Below are 18,234 nucleotides of genomic sequence, written 5' to 3'. Positions count from 1 at the left end.
ATACGTAAGAATATTGAATGACTGTATATAACCAAATGAAGTAAAAAAATCATCAGGAAACGTGGCCGATAACTGCATTTGACTTTTGTATACGTGTCCTTCCAAGACACCCTTTGTACAAAATTTTCTTCAAACTAATCTCCTCCACACGGTTTGGATTTTGAGTTTTGACATTCTATTTAAGCTAATCACATACCTCAGATTAGTAATTAACACCTCTTTCTCTCTTCCTCTATTTCTCCTCCCATTTCTTTGGGACACCAAAGCTCTCTTTTCTCTTCTTTTGCTATTCTTGTTTCTTGTTCCTTCTTCAAGAGAGAGAGAGATAGAGAAAGAGACTGACATCACCTTCATTCCTTCTCTCTCTTCTGGGCAATACTTTTGTGTTGGTTTCCATAAATTACTACATCTGTGTAAGCTTCTCCTTCTCGCATCTTCTCTACTTAAAAGCTTTTTCAATTTTAGGAATATATATATATATATATTGTTTTCTGATCATTTCTATATACCATTAATTTGCAGCATGAAGAAGGTTTGTTGGCCTTACTTTGATCCCGAATTTGATACTCTCCCAGAGAGGATATATGGGCCCCCGTAAGTATTCAACCAACCCTTTCACTTTAACCACTTTTGCATGATCAATTTACAGTCCCCGGTACGTTAAGGTATCCCCATTTGGTCAGTATTCATGTCCCTCTAATTATAAATTTATTATGTATGCCTTGCAGATGTAGAGTTTGCATTGACAACGAGAGCATGGAGGATTGCACAGTGATCAAGGTAAGGAGGTATATACATGCAAAAAGAGATGGAAACTTTAGCTATACGGTGGTGCAAAGTTAACAGGATTGATGATTTCTGATCATGGCGCAGGTTGATAGCGTGAACAAGCAAGGCATCCTCCTGGAAGTGGTGCAAGTGTTGACAAACATAAACCTTACCATCTTAAAGAGCTACATTTCCTCTGACGCTGGATGGTTCATGGATGGTATTTATAGGCTGTCATTGATATACTTTTCATAAAAATCTCATAATGTCTACAACTTTTTTGATGTATGAGGGGCTAATTTTGCTGTCGTCCATTTGCAGTATTTCATGTTAAAGATGAGCATGGCAACAAACTTAACGACCAAAACGTAATTAACTATATCCAGCAGGTGAATATTATTGTTGGGGTTCCAATGCCTACATTTTTATTAAGTAATTCTAAACCTATTTTCTTTTTTCATTAGTACTATTACTATACGCTTGGCTGCAGAGGACTTTACATGCATGAAAATATTTACATATGAAACAGGCCATAGGTACAGTTAGGGAGATTAAAAACACGGTCAAGGCCAAGCCCAGTAACAATGACGTTTTCAATAATTCTGAGCAAACAAGCGAGCACACCGCTATAGAAATGAGTGGAACAGATCGGCCGGGTCTGTTTTCAGAGATATCAGCAGCCCTAGCTGACCTCCATTGTAATGTTGTGGAGGCACATGCATGGAGCCATAATGCTCGTTTGGCTTGCGTAGCCTACATTTCTGATCAATCCACTGACACCCCTATCGACGATCCCCACCGGCTTGCCACCATTGAGGACCATCTCACGACCGTTCTACGAGCCACAACTACACCAATCCAAAGTGGGCCTGAGACGGCCAGCCCACAAGAAGCGAAGACAGCTGAGTTTCTTGAAGGCACCAACATGACTGATGTGGAACGCAGGTTGCATCAGCTTATGCTTTCAGTCGGCGATTTCGATACGCCCCCGTTTGAACCAATGAGATCATCACCATCAGGATCAGACGGTGATGATGAAGAAGGAAGAAAGACCATGGTATCGATTGAGAATTGTCACGAGAAAGGGTACTCGATTGTTAGCATAGAATGTAAAGATAGACCAAGGCTCATGTTTGATACGGTGTGCACGCTTACCGATATGCAATACGTCATATTCCATGCTTCAATTAGTTCTCGTGAAGGAAGATCATTCCAGGTATATATATATATACATCCCGCCCAATTTTCATCTTTTTTCCCATCAAATATCATTTTGTTTCTTCTTAAATCTTATACTACATACTATTTGTTATTATGCTATAGGAATACTTCATAAGACATGTAGACGGATATGCTTTGAGTACCGAAGGCGAGAAAGATAAGGTTGTAAAATGCTTGGAGGCAGCCATAGAGCGACGGGTTTGTGAGGTAAAGGGTGTCACTAAAAATTTACCTTTTTTTTTTTTTTTTAATACTTGTGACTGATTAAACCTGGTTTTTGCATTGGAATCACATGACTGTTGACAAGTTTCGGTCTTTATCATTTTGTCTTTATAAATAACTGTTTTTCAATTAACGATCTTTGATTGATTGTGGCAGGGGGTTCGACTGGAGTTGAGTGCAGAAAACAGGGTAGGGCTTCTCTCGGATATAACTCGGGTTCTAAGGGAGAACGGGCTTACCGTCGTTAGAGCAGATGTAGCAACCCAAGGAGAAAAAACAGTGAATGCATTCTACGTGAAAGACATGTCAGGGAATGAAGTTGACATGGACTTCGTGGAGTCAATGAAGAAAGAGATGGACGTGATAGACCTTGAAGTGAAGAATGATGGTGCCAGTCGACGACGACCAAGCTCGTCCCCAAGGTCATCAGTACCCGGCCTTTTCTCTCTTGGAGACGTTCTTAAGTCTCAAATCGAACGCTTCTCCCATAATTTTATTCCTATCAACTGATAATCTATATATGTAAAATAAAAAATAGGCACAGTTATATATATCAATTTGACGTTGGAATTGGAGTAGCTAGCTAGGAATGTAATAATAAAAAAAAAAGGGTTCATTCGCGAATAAGTAGAGAAATAAGTCCTAGGAATGTAAATATATAAAGTAAGGATTCAAATTTGTATAGATAAATATATATGCAATGCTTTGTATAAAAATAATCACATTTTTGTGTTATTGAATTCTTCGATTCTAGGCTTGTGAAGTTGTAAATGAAAAGAATGTTCTCTCTAAAATGTTTCCCCCACTGTTGTTGACTCTTGGGTTATAGCCTATTGACGAGAATTTCTCTTTCGGTTTGTTTTGCATGGAAATTGAAACGAGATAATTCGGATCTTCATGGCCCATAAGGATCATTCTTTTTTTTTTTATTCACCTTTTCAAAAAAAAAAATTGAAGTTTTTTTAGGTGAAATTCACGAAATTTTCAATTAAAAATAATAAAATAAAAATAAAAATAAAAATAAAAAATCGATAAATTAAAAGATCTCATTATATAAGTATGATGTGTAAAATTTTAAAAAAATTTAATAAATTTTGATATATATTTTTAGATTGACATTTTTAATAAAAATGTTGATAAAATTTTTATTGTTAAATAAGTATCGATTAAATTTAAATTATAAATAATATTTTTAATAATTTTTTTTACGTATTATTGATCTTCATATTAAATTCTATGAATCCATTAATTTGGATTTTTTATTAAAATTTTTATTAAATAATTTTTAAGAAGGAACATAATTTTCATCTAAATAATTTCATGCCAGTTTTCTCTCTTTTCCGTATATTATAAATGGATCAAACTAGGTCCCTCACCTTTATATTAATTTTCACATTGTTTTATGCCATAATTTCAAAGCTCAATATACCTTTGCGAATTTATAATCCCCTTATCTCAAAGAAAGAGAAAAAAGTAATGCATGTGTAATTTATGTATACAAAATATATGTATGTAACATTGTTCATGGAAAAATACATATCAAGATCTATCCCGTTCTTGCATTAATTCTCCTCAGCCATATTGAGTGTAATATCATGTGGAACATATCAAATCTCTTAGAAGGTTGGTTCAACATAAAATGTCTCCGCACAACTCTCACACCCTCTTGAAGTTTCCGATATTTCTCTTCTGGAATTGCCGATAAAATCTCTTTCAATCTGGGAATCTCTGTTGTTTCCACCTGTATTGAGAAAGCCTCCCATCGCAACACATCACTGAAAGGCAAAACATAGTTATCTGACAAAATAACCGGCACACATTCAGAGTATATGGCCTCCACAATCCTTGGGCTGGCAACTTCATAACCACTTGGACATAAACAAAATTTGGATTGGAGCATATAAGAGTAATAGTCTTTGTCTTTTGGGAGGTATTCAAAAACCTGCATGTCATTGTCCCGGCCCTTCCAGTGTTGGAGGAGGTATGGGCGGATTGGGCCGTGAAGTCCGCCGGCAAAGAAAGAGAGATAGGGTCGAGAAGCGTTGGGCGGAGGTGGGTGGATGAGTTTGGGGGATAAGTGGCCACCATTGAGGTTGATTTCTGGAAGGCTTACGTCCTTTTGTGGATTGAAGCCTTCGGAGGTGTTGGCATTGCACAAAACCCGAATGGAATTGTTGTAGAGGAGTGAGTTGCCCTGTGATGCATGGGGACCCTGCAATAAAGCAAGGAAAAATAAGTTCAAATTATGGCAAAGCATATGAATATTTTGTGATAAAAAAAAGGGTTGGGCCTTTACGTAAAATAGTAAGTTTCTCAATGTTTTGGTCAGTTAAATAAGTGCTAATAATTACTCTAAGATGAAGTAGTTCAGGGTTTCAGCATGGTGGTAGGATAGCCTTACATGTTAGCCACAGACTCAAAGCGACACAAAAAGGTAAAGCCGAGGAGGAGGTTAATGCAAAAAAAGAAAGCAGAAAAAAAGGGGGAAAATGGAGAATGAGAAACTCACCCAATCATGACAGGCAAGCATGAAGTGATCAGCACCATGAGTTCGATTCCAAAAAGAGTATTTGGTGGATACCACTTTCACATAATCAGAAACAAATTGCTTAAGAGGAGTAATGTTGAAACTCAGAGGCGTGTAAATATACTTGACCATCCAAGTCACACTGAAGGGCATGAAGAAAACGTGAGCACGTTGAGGATCATTTGTCCTAAACCTCTTAGCCCCGTGCTCCATCTCGTGTATGAACCTTCCTTCTATCGTGTATATTTCCTTGCATGGCCCATCGTGGACAATTGGCAGCTCTCCTTCTGTGTACACGTACACCTGGAATCTCCTCTCCATCTCCACATAGCTCCTGTAATTATTGAACATAATAAACTGGTGTCAACTGTAATTTAAAATTTACTGTGATGACTAAATGATTTGGGCACCCTTTGCCCGGAATTAACAATTGATAGATTGCATCCTAGACATTAGAATAGCATATGAATACTATCCATATCATCATTAAAGATGTAGCATAATGACATCAACATACGCATAATGAAATACCAGTAATTTTGAGCTCTTGATCCTAATGATTATACACTTGAAAATGCGCACTAAGAGAAATCCTTTTTCTTGGTAAAACTCAAAGAAAATCAAAGATTTTTGTTTAAACTCTCGCTCATTGAATTTCTTCAACTCTAATATAATTGATTAAAGAGAATTTAAGGCCTCTTCTCCAGTCATCTTCGCACCAACTTAACTATCAATAACGACAGCAGAGCACTTCAGTGCTACTATATATCTTATTCTCACATGTGGAGTAATAATTTATGCAAGCAAATGGAATTTTTGTTCTTTGGACCGCTGTCTAAAGCTCACTACACTTACAGACCCAGCTCCAAGTCATTACTCATTATTACCCGCATACAGCATTTCCCACCCACATTATATATAGATTGGACTTGAGTTGGACCCATTCAGAAACGTCAACAGTTCCTAAAATAACCCGTCCAGCTTACACAATATGACAATAAGTAGAAGCGCCGCTTTTTGAGTGGCTAGCTATGATAATACGGTGTCAAATGTGGAGTGTGAACAGTGAAGGGGAAAATGAGTGCGTTGGCGAGTGCGCAATTCTTCATTTCATTTTTCTTTTTCATTCCAACCCCCCTAGCTTCGGTTAGAAGAAAACAAGTTCTCAATCCTCTTTCCATTACACAAAAATAAAGATAGCCGAATACATATATATCCATAATTTGCTTTTTTTAGAGATATATCTGTAATTTGCTATGCCTTAGAAGCAAAGCAGTTTCGAAACCTCTTTTAATAACAGCTTTAACTAATTAATTAATTTCTCTTTTTTTCTTTTAATTTCTATTTTCATATGTATACTTAAAGAAACGAAGAAATTTGATTCTTACTGATAAAATGCGCTTGGATTACGATAGACATCTCCAAAGGGAACGTCATTGTCGTGCTTGGAAGTGGCCTTGATATTTCGAGCTATAGCAGCCGAGAGAATCGAAGCTCGAGCTCTAGCTAGTCCTTGTTCTAACGCTTGTTCTCTGCTTAGGTTCTTCGTTTTTCTCTGTAAAAAATAATAATAATAATATATAATTAATCACATTTTATGCACAATTATGTTTATGGTAAAAAAAAAAATCCAAACATGATTGAAGTGAAAAATGGAAGGAAAAGATTCTCGGTTAAGATAAAGGAAAAAGAAAAATATGATCGAAATCTCTTTTTTAAGATAGTGATCTCCGGTATTTATCTTTAAAGATTCACAGAATTAAATAGCGGTTTAATTTCTCAATCTGTTAGAGAGAGAAAGAGAGTTAATTACGATGACGGTGGTGTTTCTAAGTCGGTTGGGATGGTGATGATCATCAGTTGATGCGCTGAAGCCAACGGCTTTGATTTGATCAGGATTAGAAACGATTGATCTCTGCAACTCAAGTTTTGGTTCTGGTGATCCAGGACTCGAAGCAGAGAAGCTGACGGAGGCGTTGAAGTTATCAGAGGTAAAGAAAACAACGAGAATCGCGAAAACACATAGCCAAGTGAAAGCGGAAGCTGAATATCTATAGCAACTCTTCATAGTGAGGTGTGTTTGGTTAATGTGATTATTTTTTCTCGAGAAAATTATGGAGGAGAAAAGGACGGTTTCTTCCAAAGTGAAATTACAGGAGGAGGCGTGGCGGGAGGAGAAAGAGAGAGACTGAAGAGGAAGAAGAAGAAGAAGAAGAAAAGAAGAGATGGTTTGGTTTGTTTTTACCATCTTAAATACCTGTTTGAGAGGAGTCCAAGTCCAACTGCGTAAGGGAGTGGTAAAATTACATGTTTGTCCACGAAGAGTTGATTAAATCACGAGGCTAATTAGCTTAGATTGACCGGAAAAGAATTTCCAAATTTACTCTACTTAATTTAACCAGATTCCAGATTTTACTATGATGTTAAAAATAAAATTACCCTAATTCATATACCGGCCATGCATCCTTTTTTTTTTTTTAATTGAGAAATGCATCTTAATTCTTAATGCAATGAATATTATTTTTTTATTATATTTTAAGAGGTATATATCATCCAATTAATTTTGATAATAAAATTTTGAAAACTTTACTCAATAATTTTTCATATATATATATATATATATCATAATATCAAGTGCAAATGGAACTTGTAAAATAAGTTATTGAATTTTTTGAATCAATTTGGAAATAAAAATATTACGCCTATTAGATATTTCTTGAGTATTGAGTAGATAAATATATATTATATAAAAAATTAAATAAAAAGAAAAATACAATTATTATTAAATATTATTTGTTATCTATGAAACGATGAGGATGAAAACAAGGATCATTTGTTTTTTACTCGCAACTACTCAGAAAACTGTATGATTTGGCTAGAGTTTTGCAAGTTTCATGTATTCAAAAGAGTTTAGAAAATTGGAATACTGAGTTGACTTGAGCTACTACTTTGATAGGGTAATCTTTTTCCTTATATCTTGCTTTTTTCTTTTTTTTAATATCCTGGTGAGATTGGTTTGGATTGCTTATGTTTATCATGTTTGGAAAGATCGAAATGCTAGGAAGCACATATCTAGGTTTCAGAATTTTAAAGTGTTTTTCAACTGCATGCAGGATTAGTATCATATTGATTATCTTATATTAACCATTTTGTTTTAATTGAAATTTTTTTTTTCGGTACAAGAAAAAAAAATATTCATTAATAAAGTAAGCTACTGAACCTGTTTATCATTTTTTCTAATATTTTTATATTTATGTGATGTGTAAGAATTGTGGATGTTAAATATTTTTAATTTTTAGAAATTTCTTTTTGCATATAATTAATGGAAGTTCGCATATAAGATGATATCAAACTCAGACTTTAATTCTTTATAAAGTATTATGATACTTCGTATGGCTGTAGCCTATTATTTCTCTTGTCACAGGACACTTCTTCTTTTGGATGATGAATACAAGTTTTTTAATTATAAATTAAAAAAAAAACATGTCATAATTTTCATTTAAATAAAATATTAAAACGTATTGTTAAATATATTTACAGTATTTTATATGTAAAATCAAAATCATTTTTTCATGATCACATATTGTTGCACACGCAAACAATTAAATTCCATATATTTTACAAAAACTAAATGATATATAATCATATACATTAATTTGTTAGAAGTATGCAAAAATATATATTTCATTAATCTAACCTTCGATTAAGCCTCCTAAGCCACACTGAATGCATCACCATATGCATTATGTCAAATGGTTTGGCTGGTCGATTTAGCACAAAATGTCGTTGCACTATGAGGACCCTCCTTTGCTTCTTCATATATTCCTCGTCAGAAATTCCTTCCAGAATTGTTTTGATATCAGGTATCTTTGCGACCGGAATGTAGACGGAAAATTTACTCCAGTCTAGGACATCGCCGAACGGTAGCACGTAGTGATCCGAAATTATCACCGGAACACAACCGGAAAGTATTGACTCAACCACTCTTGGACTAGCAACTTCATATCCACTAGGGCATAGACAAAACTTACTTTGACCTATTAGTTCGGTGTAGTTTAGGTTTTTGGGGAGATATGGGTATACCCTAATATCATTGTCTTTCTGCTTCCAATATTTGAATAGCATTTTTCTAACGTACCCATGTTCGCCACCGGCGAAGAAGGCCAGAATTGAACGGCTGTTTGGGGGTTGGCCCTGTTGAGGCTGTCCCAGCATCCCACTATGAAGGAACATTTCTGGCAATGAAACGTCTCTTGCAGGCTGGAATCCTTCAGAGGAGTTGGCATTGCAAAGAACTCTAATGAAATGCTTGAAAAGCTTTGGATCTGCAGCTGAAACATCTGGAGCCTGTATGTCATAGATAATGTGGATGGAATAAGAGACTACAAAACTGATCTAGCTAGAGTTTGACATAAACTAGATGAAATATTAATGAAACAATTGAGAATTATGTCGTGACATACCCAGTCATGACAAGAAATCAGAAAATGATCGGCTCCATTGCTTCTATTCCAGTAGGGATATCTGGTTGATACTATGTCAATGTAGTCCTTTACGACGTTCTGAAGGCGCTTACGAGAATAATCGATATAAGGCTTGTAAACATACTCTATAATATTCACGACGCTGACGGGGAGGGAAAAAACAAGGGCTTCTTCAGGGTGACGAGCTAAAAATGGTGAAACACCGCTCTCAAATTCATCAATGAATTGCCCCTCGATGGCGTATATAGAATTCAGTGGACCTTTGTGAAAGAGAGGTGGCTCTCCTTCCCTGTATGGCCACACTCTGAATCGCTTCTGCATTTCAATGTGGCTCCTGAACGTACATCACAAGATAATACTTATCATGTCCATTCATCTTTAACTTTTAGTAAAAAGAAAAACGAAATGGAGAAAAGAAAATTTTTCCTATGTCTAGGCATGTAAGTAAAGCAAGGTATGACAAATGAAGGAATAGATGATCATATAATTAATAAATTGAAAATGAATTAGGTAATTTTTTTAATAAAAGATATCATAATCTAAAGATAAAAAAATTGTTATTATGACTTGAATTTTAAATTTACTAAATGCTACTCTTTAAAAATAAGAACATAAATTAACTACCCTTAAATTTAGAAATTCACACCATCTGGAAATTTGGTGGTGATTGGGGGGTGTATAAAAGAATGTAGAGACTATGACAGCCAAGGCCGTAGATAACGAATTGTTTGACTGAGGAAAGCAAAAAGTAATGAAGAAGATCTTCTATTGCCGTCAAGGAGATTTAAACTTAACTGCAAATGTTGCTGATTGGTGTAGATGAGAACCAGGATTAGGATTGTGTGCAAATCACAGAAAGGGCAATACTTATTGGAAAGGTTCGTTGGCCAAAAATAAATGGACAGTTTCTTTTCTATTCTCCATACTTGAGTTCTGCTATCCTACCCTCTCACCCTTCCATATATAGGCTCATTCTTTTTTGACTTTCTACTCCTCCAATTGATGATCTCAGGCATAGATATGAAAATTTTCTCCAGTGAGAAACTTATGTGTAATTAATACAATTATTTATACTTGATCTCTAATGTAAATAGTCCGATTGTAACCATTTTTCTTTCACATGGTCCAAAAACAAAGCATATATCTCAATGCAACTATATGCAAGAAATAAAGTCGTCGACTGAACTTTGTCTCCAAAATGCAAAGTCTTAATTGATGATAAAAACAAAAAAAAAAAGGTGTTCCCATCCTTTCCTATACCTGCATCCATATGCAATAAAGTTGCAAGCCCTTTCCATTTGGTGCTTTTTCAAATGACTCAAAAACTAATGGCAAAAGCAAGACTAGGGTCAAGGAAAAAAGATGGAGAAAAATTCTTAACTGATGAAACGCGTACGAATTTCTGTAAACAGATCCTTTGGGAACGTAACTCTCTGGCCAGTGCGAAGTAATCTTCCGAGACCGGGATGCAACTCGTATCGCCGCTCTTGCCCTTGCCAACCCTTCCTCCAAAATCTGAATCCGGCTCTTAGTTTGCACCTGTTAACACAAAATAAACAACGCAAAAGTTTAAAAAAAAGGAAAAAACTACTAAAATTCTAAAACCCGCAAAAAAAAAAATCATCTAGAGGTCAGCTTACACCACTTCTAATACAGCTTCCATTCGCAGGACTTTTAGTAGGAGAGTTCAAGATATCGAGATCCCGAGCAGGACTTGAAGTAGGAGAGTATAAGATATCGGAATAATTTTCTCGGGAAATCTTAGTGTGATTGGATGTATCATAAGAAAAAGGGTAGAGATGGTAGCGGTGATTGATGGAAGTGAAAAAGAGAATGAGAAAGATGGAAGGGTATAGTAAAAAGGGGGTGGTGCAACTGAAGTCAGCCATGGAAAAAGAATACTTCAGTGCAGTACTGGCCTCATTTTATAGCTATGATATAAAGGTTTATATGAAGAAGTAGAGGTTTAGTGAATCACTGACACTACTTTTTAAGCAAAAACCAAAACTCTCTATATTTATTAGTTGTGTCCGTCGGTGAGGGAACTTATAAGAGATGGATCCTTAAATTTTCAAAACTCAAACCGTCGCGCCTTCAAGTTATAGCACCTTGAATGTTGAATCCCACGCATTAGATTGACAAGTGACGCTATGGGCTCTTGTTTTAGAGATTTTCGTGCATGTTCATCTGAGCTTTGGCCATCACCAATCCCATACCTGATCTTCCCCAGGACCGCATTGTAAAGTAAATTAATCTGAAATCGAAGGTTGAAAATTTAGGCACGTAAAGGACTTGACCACAAAAAGTTAGTACGTTTATATTTTCGAGACAACAAACTAAGAACATGGGAAGGTTTATAACTGCAGTTGAAAATCACTTTTTAAAAATGGCTGTTTGAGTTAAATTCTTGTATTAATTTTTTTAATTATATGAAATCTTTTTCTTATAATTAAAATTCAAGCCCATTATTGTTTGCATTAATATGCTAACCAGAAAATAAAGTGGTTAATCACAATATGTAGTAACTAAGACAATGATAAATTTGGTAGAGATCCAAATGGTAATATATATCCATATTTCAAAAATTACTACATCCTCCGTTCCTGATAATAAATTCAATTTATAGCAACCATCATATTATATTTCCTTCCGAACAAGCCAAGTTGACGGTGGATATGAATGAAAAAGCTCCAAACTCTATTGTTCATTTGATTTATAAATGAGCTAAACCCCCTTTCTATTAGACCCAATAGACCATGGGCGTAATACAAAAAAGCAGTATAAAAATATGCCAGTTCGTTGTGATTTTACAACAAAGCAAAAGTGGAGGAGGCAAAGCCGCATGTAAAATCATTTGGTTGTATACCGATGGACAATGTCTGAACCTTGAAGTAGAGATGGTTTTTCATTTCTTTGGTATGGGAACGGAGACAGGGAGGTGGAGTAGGCTATAGATTGTGGCTTTATGGTCAAGTCAGGACACAGGATCCATACCTTATTGTAATACAGCCAGACATCAGAGAGATCTGGCCACTATTTATCCAAAATGAAATTATAGTTGTACGTAATTGATGACTAATATATAGCAGTAATTGCCTATTCCTTGATAACCCCTAGTTTTCGCAATGATACCCTTATGTCCTCATTGTAGCATCCTTCAGCTTGAACGATGTTGGGACTGTCGAATGGCAGGAGATGTTCTAGAGGGTAGCTTCTGTTAGAGTGAAGCTTAAGAGCACTGTTGCCAATGCCCTTCAATATGACAATTTTATGGACTCCTCCAAGCAAGCCTTCATAATCCGTGTCTCCACATTCTCCGGTAAAGATGACAACATTTGATAACTCCATGCCCCAACGAATATAGAGGTACCTAAAGGAGAGCATGTCGTACATCATTATTTACTCAATCTATTCAATACCTGATGGGTCATCTGAAACATGAATGATGGAATAGTAGAATAAAAAGAAGATTATCACAACCAGAGAAACAAAACATAAAGAAGTGCAGCAAGGATACCTTAAAGCTTGAGCTCGAGAAGCCAAAACAGGGATTACATTCAGTGTGGTGCCATTTTGACAATAGATAACATTGCATCTAAGAGCATGAATTCTCATCAACTTCCGAAGCTCCTTAACTGGAGGAACCTATGAAGAGAAAACAGCCATTAGAAAAGATAGGTTAAAAGTGCAATAGAACTGAAAAATAGAAGGCTTATACAGTGGATATTGTGCAGAAACACAAAAAGGAAAATAAATTACCAATTCAGGGTCCTTCAAGTTGAATGCATAGCAATGGGCAGTAGATCGTGATTTATCTTCTTCAACAATTTGTCCTTTTTTCTCATTAACAGAAGCAGTCCATCGAACCAAAGTTTTCCTTAAACCTTCTCTCCCCCAGCGGAATTCAATGTGTGACTGATAATCCAAGTCTACAATGAAGGGAAACCCAGGACCCTCCTCCGAGCTTGAAGATGGATAGTACAAATCACTACCACTATTACAGATAAAAGCATCAAAATCCAATGGGCTTATGGTTCCTGAGATCAGAAGAGAGTGCACGTCAGATATTGACAAGGAGGTGGATAATATAAACCCTACAGGATTCTCTTTTCCTGCTGCCTCCATAATTGTCCTAATTATTTTAGGAATATCTGATATTGAATCACAATCCACGGCTATCACAAAAATGTATTTTCTCATCCTCATTGCCGGAAACCTACTACCACCAACGTTTTGTTCTGCTTTCTCCTTTAAACTAGCCTTTTCTGCACCTCCTATAGCACCTGCGGACAACTTTAAAACAGCACTCTCCAAGTTGCTTTTTCTATCGACGTAATCCTCAAGATCCAAAGAATTATCAAGAGTTCCATTCCCTTCACTCTTTTCGCCATCCAGTGAAAGCTTTAAATTTAAAGATAAATCTTGCATGTCTCTCAAAGAATCACCAGGTGAATTTGGTTCTGGATTTTCAAATCCAAAATCACTTCTCTGCCACTGAGGTTGCCTTGGTTTGCACATGGCTATCCGAGACAAATATGTCTTACAGTGCTCTGGCCAAGAAAATAGATGAATATTTTTCAGTCCATTCTGTCTGCATCTTGCCCATAATTGCTTATCTGAAACAAGTTTCAGAAGAGCATCAGCAATAGACTGCTGATCATGGGGATCAACTAGTAGACCATTATCAAGAACCTGCAACAAATTCACTGTCACTATGGATGAGTATTGTTTCAAAACATCAACTTGCTCTAGATCAATATACAGGTGAGAAACCCTTTTAAGCTATGATCAATAATGGTAATGGACGTACCCTATGAATGTCAACAGGACCGCCATTTTTTGTGGCTACACTAGGCAAGCCATGTGCTGCTGCCTGTTTACAGAAGAGCTTATGTTGAAGCTTCTAAAATGTTAAAATCTTAAATGAAATAGTATAGGTATCGCAGATAAGTGAAACACCTCGATTAAAGTAAGCCCAAATGGCTCGATGAAAGCCGGATTAACAAAAACACCCTGCGAAAGGAAAAGAAAAAAGGGTTAACTAATATATTAGAAAAATATCCGGCAAATAACTTCTTTCACTTGGTAAATGATTCCTCATCATAATTTTGAGCACCATAAATCAAATGAGAAGTCAACAGGCAAGAGCAGAGAAAGGATGGCTTACTGACCTAATCAAAAGCTATACGTATTACAAGTTACAAGTAGGTTAATATGACACAGTCCATCCCACCACCCGGAAGTCAAAAAATCATGTATGTAAATCCAAAATCCACTTTCCCATTAAAAACAAAGAAGAATAACTAATTTGAAAAACCAATTCCCCAGCTGTACCTTTGTTTTTGCTGCTAAACGGTAAATGTCAGGAACCTCATACTGCTTGTGGTGCTTAGGATATGCTACTTGGCCATACACATCATATTTGTCAATGAGTTTAAGAATCGAGAGAAGCACAGATGCATTTGTGCCAGACATTTCATCAATATTATCACGATTTCCCATTATTAATGTCTGCAATAGCCAGAAAAAGTGAGATCACTGACATAAAACTAATGTATAAGAAACCAAGACTGAGAATGCCATGCAAGTTTCGTTCAAAGGCATGGACCTACAAGATTAGCAAGCTCCCTTAAAGGTCGGCATTCTCCAAATGCTTTGACTAAAGTTGTAATATTCTTTTTAGGGTCTGGCCGAGCAAGGGCAAGAATCATTGGTTTGCGTGGGTTGGAAAAGAAATGCATAATCTGCAAACCAGATCAGGGCTATTATCAGATCACTGCTCCAATAAAAATCTGTTAGTGAAATATTAGCAGAGTATGACAATCAAAAGAATGGTCAGTGAAGTGCAGTAATTAGGCTATCATAACGATGGTTTAAACAAAAGAACATGGTTATAACCTCAGACCAAATTGGGGGGTCGGGAGAAGTAGAATTTTCTTCATTTCTTTCTATATCCCCATCCATGTCTCCATCATGCGGAACAATATGATGAAACTCCATCCCAGGAGGAATAACCTAGATGTGATCTTAGCAACATAAGATATACAGATATAGAGCAAATAAAAGAAAGAATAACCAAAATGAAGGCATTAAAATAACAATATCAGACTTCGTTTAGAAAAATAAATCTTTTAAGCAAGAATAACAAGTCACAAATAATATCTTGATACTTACAACCATTCGGGGCATAAACCTCCCATAACAGCTGACACCACGTTTGATCCTTGCTCTAAGTTTGCGCTCCAATACTGGATCAAAGCCATCATAAAGGCGCCACTGCTCTTCTATCTCTTGTCTAGTGCTAGTTATAACAATTTCAGAGGCATCAAGAGACAACTCCTCAGCCTCTATCCGCCGCATGATTTTGTAAGTCATATTTATTTCTTCCCTTGATTGTCGGCCCTGTTTCAAGAGCTGTTCTAGCTTATCGCGACCAAGTGAGTGGCCAGTAAAAAGCATTGGCACGTTTAGAGCTCCAGATAAAAGTGCTGCAGAGTTACCAGCATCTGCATAATGTCCATGAATGGCAACAGGCCAGATTGGTTGCCCACCACCAATTTGCTCACCCAGAACTTTGGACATCTGTTGTATGTGACTAAGGGCACAATCAACAAATTCAGCAATATGAGGCCAAAGAAGTTCTTTTGGTATATATTTATCTTTTGGGCCAAAGGGTATACGAATAATATAAGCACCACTGCTCTCACCAAGCTCCTGCATTGAGTTCTCTGTAGTTCTTGGACTAAGCATCTCTATTGGTTCAGCATAACTCCAATCCACATCTGGAGCTGTCACTTGTCTTGTCAGCAAATCAACCCGATAAACTCCCGGCATTGATCCCAAGGCCCTAGCAAGTTCTACTACATATTTAACCTGTTTTCAAGACAACATCCAATTTCCCAATGAGCAACAGGGTAATTTACCATATTTGAAGTGGATGACGAAAAAGAACACTGTCAAGATATAGACAAGTGACCAAATTAACAGAATCTTAAAGAGGTGAAAAAAAAATTACCTGGCCGCCTGTATCAGAATCACGACCAAGCTCCATGTTTTCACCCCTTATCAAGCCATGAAGACTGCAGGAAGACTGTTGGTTAGAAAGAACTACATTCCATCACGAATGTCTGAGAAACAATGAGCTATTATTTTAAGGTCAGATCTAAAATTGTGTCATTATAACAGATAAAGACCACATTGAAAATATGAATGACTTAATAACAGCTGTAACAAGTCAGGTCATATAGAATTGCAAATCATGCCTTATCAACACAATATAGAGCTTCTTTTCTTTCATCTGATTAGCCAAGTTCTCCATCACATCAACAGAACTAATCGTAGGCACTCTTCCTCGGACACTATCACCATGAACTGAAACATCACTAGGTAAATCTCCTTTCTCTCCTTCTGATAGGTCTTCAGACATATCAGCAGTAGCCTCTTTGAGGCCTTTTTCTCGTTCAATGCGACGTTTAGCATTGCGTTGAGCTTCCTCCCCCTCAAGCTGAAAAGAAACCAAATGAAAAGCAAGACAATACTAGTAAAGTCACAGGTTAAGCAACAAAAGCTGAAAATAACAAATGAACATTGGAATGCACATAGTGATACACTATAAAAGTTCATTAATTCAAACCACAAGGATAAAGCGACTAAAATTTAGAAACAATGCAACAGTTCTTGAGATCCAAAATAACATGTTGACATAAGTTGTTCAATCTGCATAGTTCATATCAACCAGAATTAGAAATGATGAAATGTTAATCCATAGCTTAATTCCAGAAAGAGAAATGCACAAAGTATGCTGTATTTGAATTTGAAGCACCTTGGCAGTAAATTAAAATTTACTGACGTAAAATGAAAACCAAACAGAAAATTTTGCATTATCCTCACAGAAAAGTAACTCTATTATTGTTGGCTGTGAAGGCGTGGTAGAAAACCATCATCGGGCACAAAAAAAGGCGAAATTTTGACAAATAAGAAGTTAAAAGAAACAAAATTTCACTTCTATATTCCATTAACAACTTAACTGCAAATTCGGCACAGTAAAAGCAGGCTCTTTTTCTTGGAAATTTGCTAGAAGTAAAAGCTTCAAATTCACCAAAAGGGAAAAAATCTTTTTAAGGTGAAACCAAAATAGCACATAATCATGAACAACTAAAGCGGAGGAAAAAAAGAGGGGAAAAAAGACCTGCTTCTTCTTTCGAGCCAAATTCCAAATCCTCCAGCACATGTTCTCCAGCCTAGTGTTCCTCTCCTTGGGACCCCTCGTGGCCGCAGCCTAACCCGAACAAGCGAGTACTCAAATTAAACAGTGGAAGATTCCAGAATTCGATTAAACAAAAAAAACAGAGAGAGATCGAAACAATATCAGGGTCTAAAAGAGAGATAAAAGAGAGAGTGAAAGGGGGTTAAATGAGATCGTACTCGAACCCAAGAACGGTGGAGATCGGTCTCATCGAAGCCGGTGATGACCTCTTCCACGAAGTAGCGAGTAGGACTGAAATGACCTCTCTCCCTCAACAATAAGGACGATTTCGCTTCGTTGATTCCTGGACCAACGTCCAGTATTGCTTCCAGGTAACTGTTTATCCAGTCGTTTCCCGCCATTCCTTCTCTCTTCAACACAAAATGAAAAAAAAAAAAAAAAAAAAAGAAAGCCAAGGAACCTGATGATTTAAGTTTTGAAGAAAAAAAAAAAGAAAATTCTTAGACCAAAAAAATTTTGAAGCAAATATTTCAAACAAAAAAGATTTAAATTTTGAAGAAAATATTTCAAATAAAAACGGAGAGTGAAATCTATTAAACCTGATGAGACGGTTATGTTGGTGAGATTTTTTCCTTTCAGCAGAGCTTTAAATATGGAATTGCCAAATGCCAATTTCCTGCTTACAGAGAGAGCAACACGTGTCATGCGTTGGAAAGGGGGCGTTCTTTTGTAATTTTTGCTGTTTGAACTCTGCGATCTTTCCGGAAAAGGAAAAAAAAAACAAGACTTCACAGCAACTTTCTGTC

General features: G+C 36.4%; 4 protein-coding genes across 8 annotated transcripts; 1 reads left to right on the top strand and 3 right to left on the bottom strand.

The window, feature by feature from the left end:
• Nucleotides 1-211: 211 nt before the first annotated feature.
• Nucleotides 212-3,005, top strand: LOC111284187 (ACT-like superfamily protein). 2 transcript variants are annotated; one of them, XM_022872906.2, is made up of 8 exons: nucleotides 212-413; nucleotides 523-594; nucleotides 729-780; nucleotides 874-988; nucleotides 1,090-1,157; nucleotides 1,298-1,984; nucleotides 2,092-2,196; nucleotides 2,368-3,005. In XM_022872906.2, the coding sequence occupies exons 2-8, from the start codon at nucleotides 524-526 to the stop codon at nucleotides 2,719-2,721; spliced, it is 1,452 nt and encodes a 483-aa protein (XP_022728641.1). In that variant the 5' UTR covers nucleotides 212-413; nucleotide 523; the 3' UTR covers nucleotides 2,722-3,005. The 2 variants fall into 2 exon arrangements, with proteins under 2 accessions (XP_022728641.1, XP_022728642.1); XM_022872907.2 differs by lacking the exon at nucleotides 212-413 and having other exon boundaries at nucleotides 729-788; nucleotides 2,368-2,946.
• Nucleotides 3,006-3,621: 616 nt separating this feature from the next.
• LOC111284189 (Exostosin family protein) lies at nucleotides 3,622-6,922 on the bottom strand. The gene is made up of 4 exons (XM_022872908.2): nucleotides 6,552-6,922; nucleotides 6,127-6,293; nucleotides 4,721-5,072; nucleotides 3,622-4,423 (listed from the first exon to the last, which is right to left on the bottom strand). The coding sequence occupies exons 1-4, from the start codon at nucleotides 6,804-6,806 to the stop codon at nucleotides 3,758-3,760; spliced, it is 1,440 nt and encodes a 479-aa protein (XP_022728643.1). The 5' UTR covers nucleotides 6,807-6,922; the 3' UTR covers nucleotides 3,622-3,757.
• Nucleotides 6,923-8,323: 1,401 nt separating this feature from the next.
• LOC111284190 (putative glycosyltransferase At5g11130) lies at nucleotides 8,324-11,451 on the bottom strand. Its single transcript, XM_089761593.1, has 4 exons — nucleotides 10,863-11,451; nucleotides 10,604-10,761; nucleotides 9,202-9,556; nucleotides 8,324-9,085 (listed from the first exon to the last, which is right to left on the bottom strand). The coding sequence occupies exons 1-4, from the start codon at nucleotides 11,109-11,111 to the stop codon at nucleotides 8,426-8,428; spliced, it is 1,422 nt and encodes a 473-aa protein (XP_089617719.1). The 5' UTR covers nucleotides 11,112-11,451; the 3' UTR covers nucleotides 8,324-8,425.
• A 448-nt stretch (nucleotides 11,452-11,899) lies between these two features.
• LOC111284186 (putative sucrose-phosphate synthase 1) lies at nucleotides 11,900-18,234 on the bottom strand. Of its 4 annotated transcripts, XM_022872905.2 has the most exons (15): nucleotides 17,647-17,909; nucleotides 17,411-17,500; nucleotides 16,485-16,726; nucleotides 16,238-16,301; nucleotides 15,930-16,095; nucleotides 15,723-15,817; nucleotides 15,397-15,624; nucleotides 15,121-15,237; nucleotides 14,835-14,966; nucleotides 14,557-14,733; nucleotides 14,182-14,235; nucleotides 14,033-14,095; nucleotides 12,982-13,914; nucleotides 12,740-12,867; nucleotides 11,900-12,592 (listed from the first exon to the last, which is right to left on the bottom strand). In XM_022872905.2, the coding sequence occupies exons 1-15, from the start codon at nucleotides 17,827-17,829 to the stop codon at nucleotides 12,319-12,321; spliced, it is 2,946 nt and encodes a 981-aa protein (XP_022728640.2). In that variant the 5' UTR covers nucleotides 17,830-17,909; the 3' UTR covers nucleotides 11,900-12,318. The 4 variants fall into 4 exon arrangements, with proteins under 4 accessions (XP_022728640.2, XP_022728639.2, XP_089618926.1 ...); XM_022872904.2 differs by adding an exon at nucleotides 18,028-18,234 and having other exon boundaries at nucleotides 15,397-16,095; nucleotides 17,647-17,838; XM_089762800.1 differs by adding an exon at nucleotides 18,028-18,044 and having other exon boundaries at nucleotides 15,397-16,095; nucleotides 17,647-17,888.

The sequence above is a fragment of the Durio zibethinus genome, chromosome 6 (assembly GCF_047325235.1).
Source record: "Durio zibethinus cultivar Kanyao isolate XHJ-2024 chromosome 6, ASM4732523v1, whole genome shotgun sequence".
Lineage (NCBI taxonomy): Eukaryota > Viridiplantae > Streptophyta > Magnoliopsida > Malvales > Malvaceae > Durio > Durio zibethinus.
The sequence above is the reverse complement of the archived record's forward strand: the minus strand, read 5'-3'. Positions and strand labels throughout refer to the sequence as shown.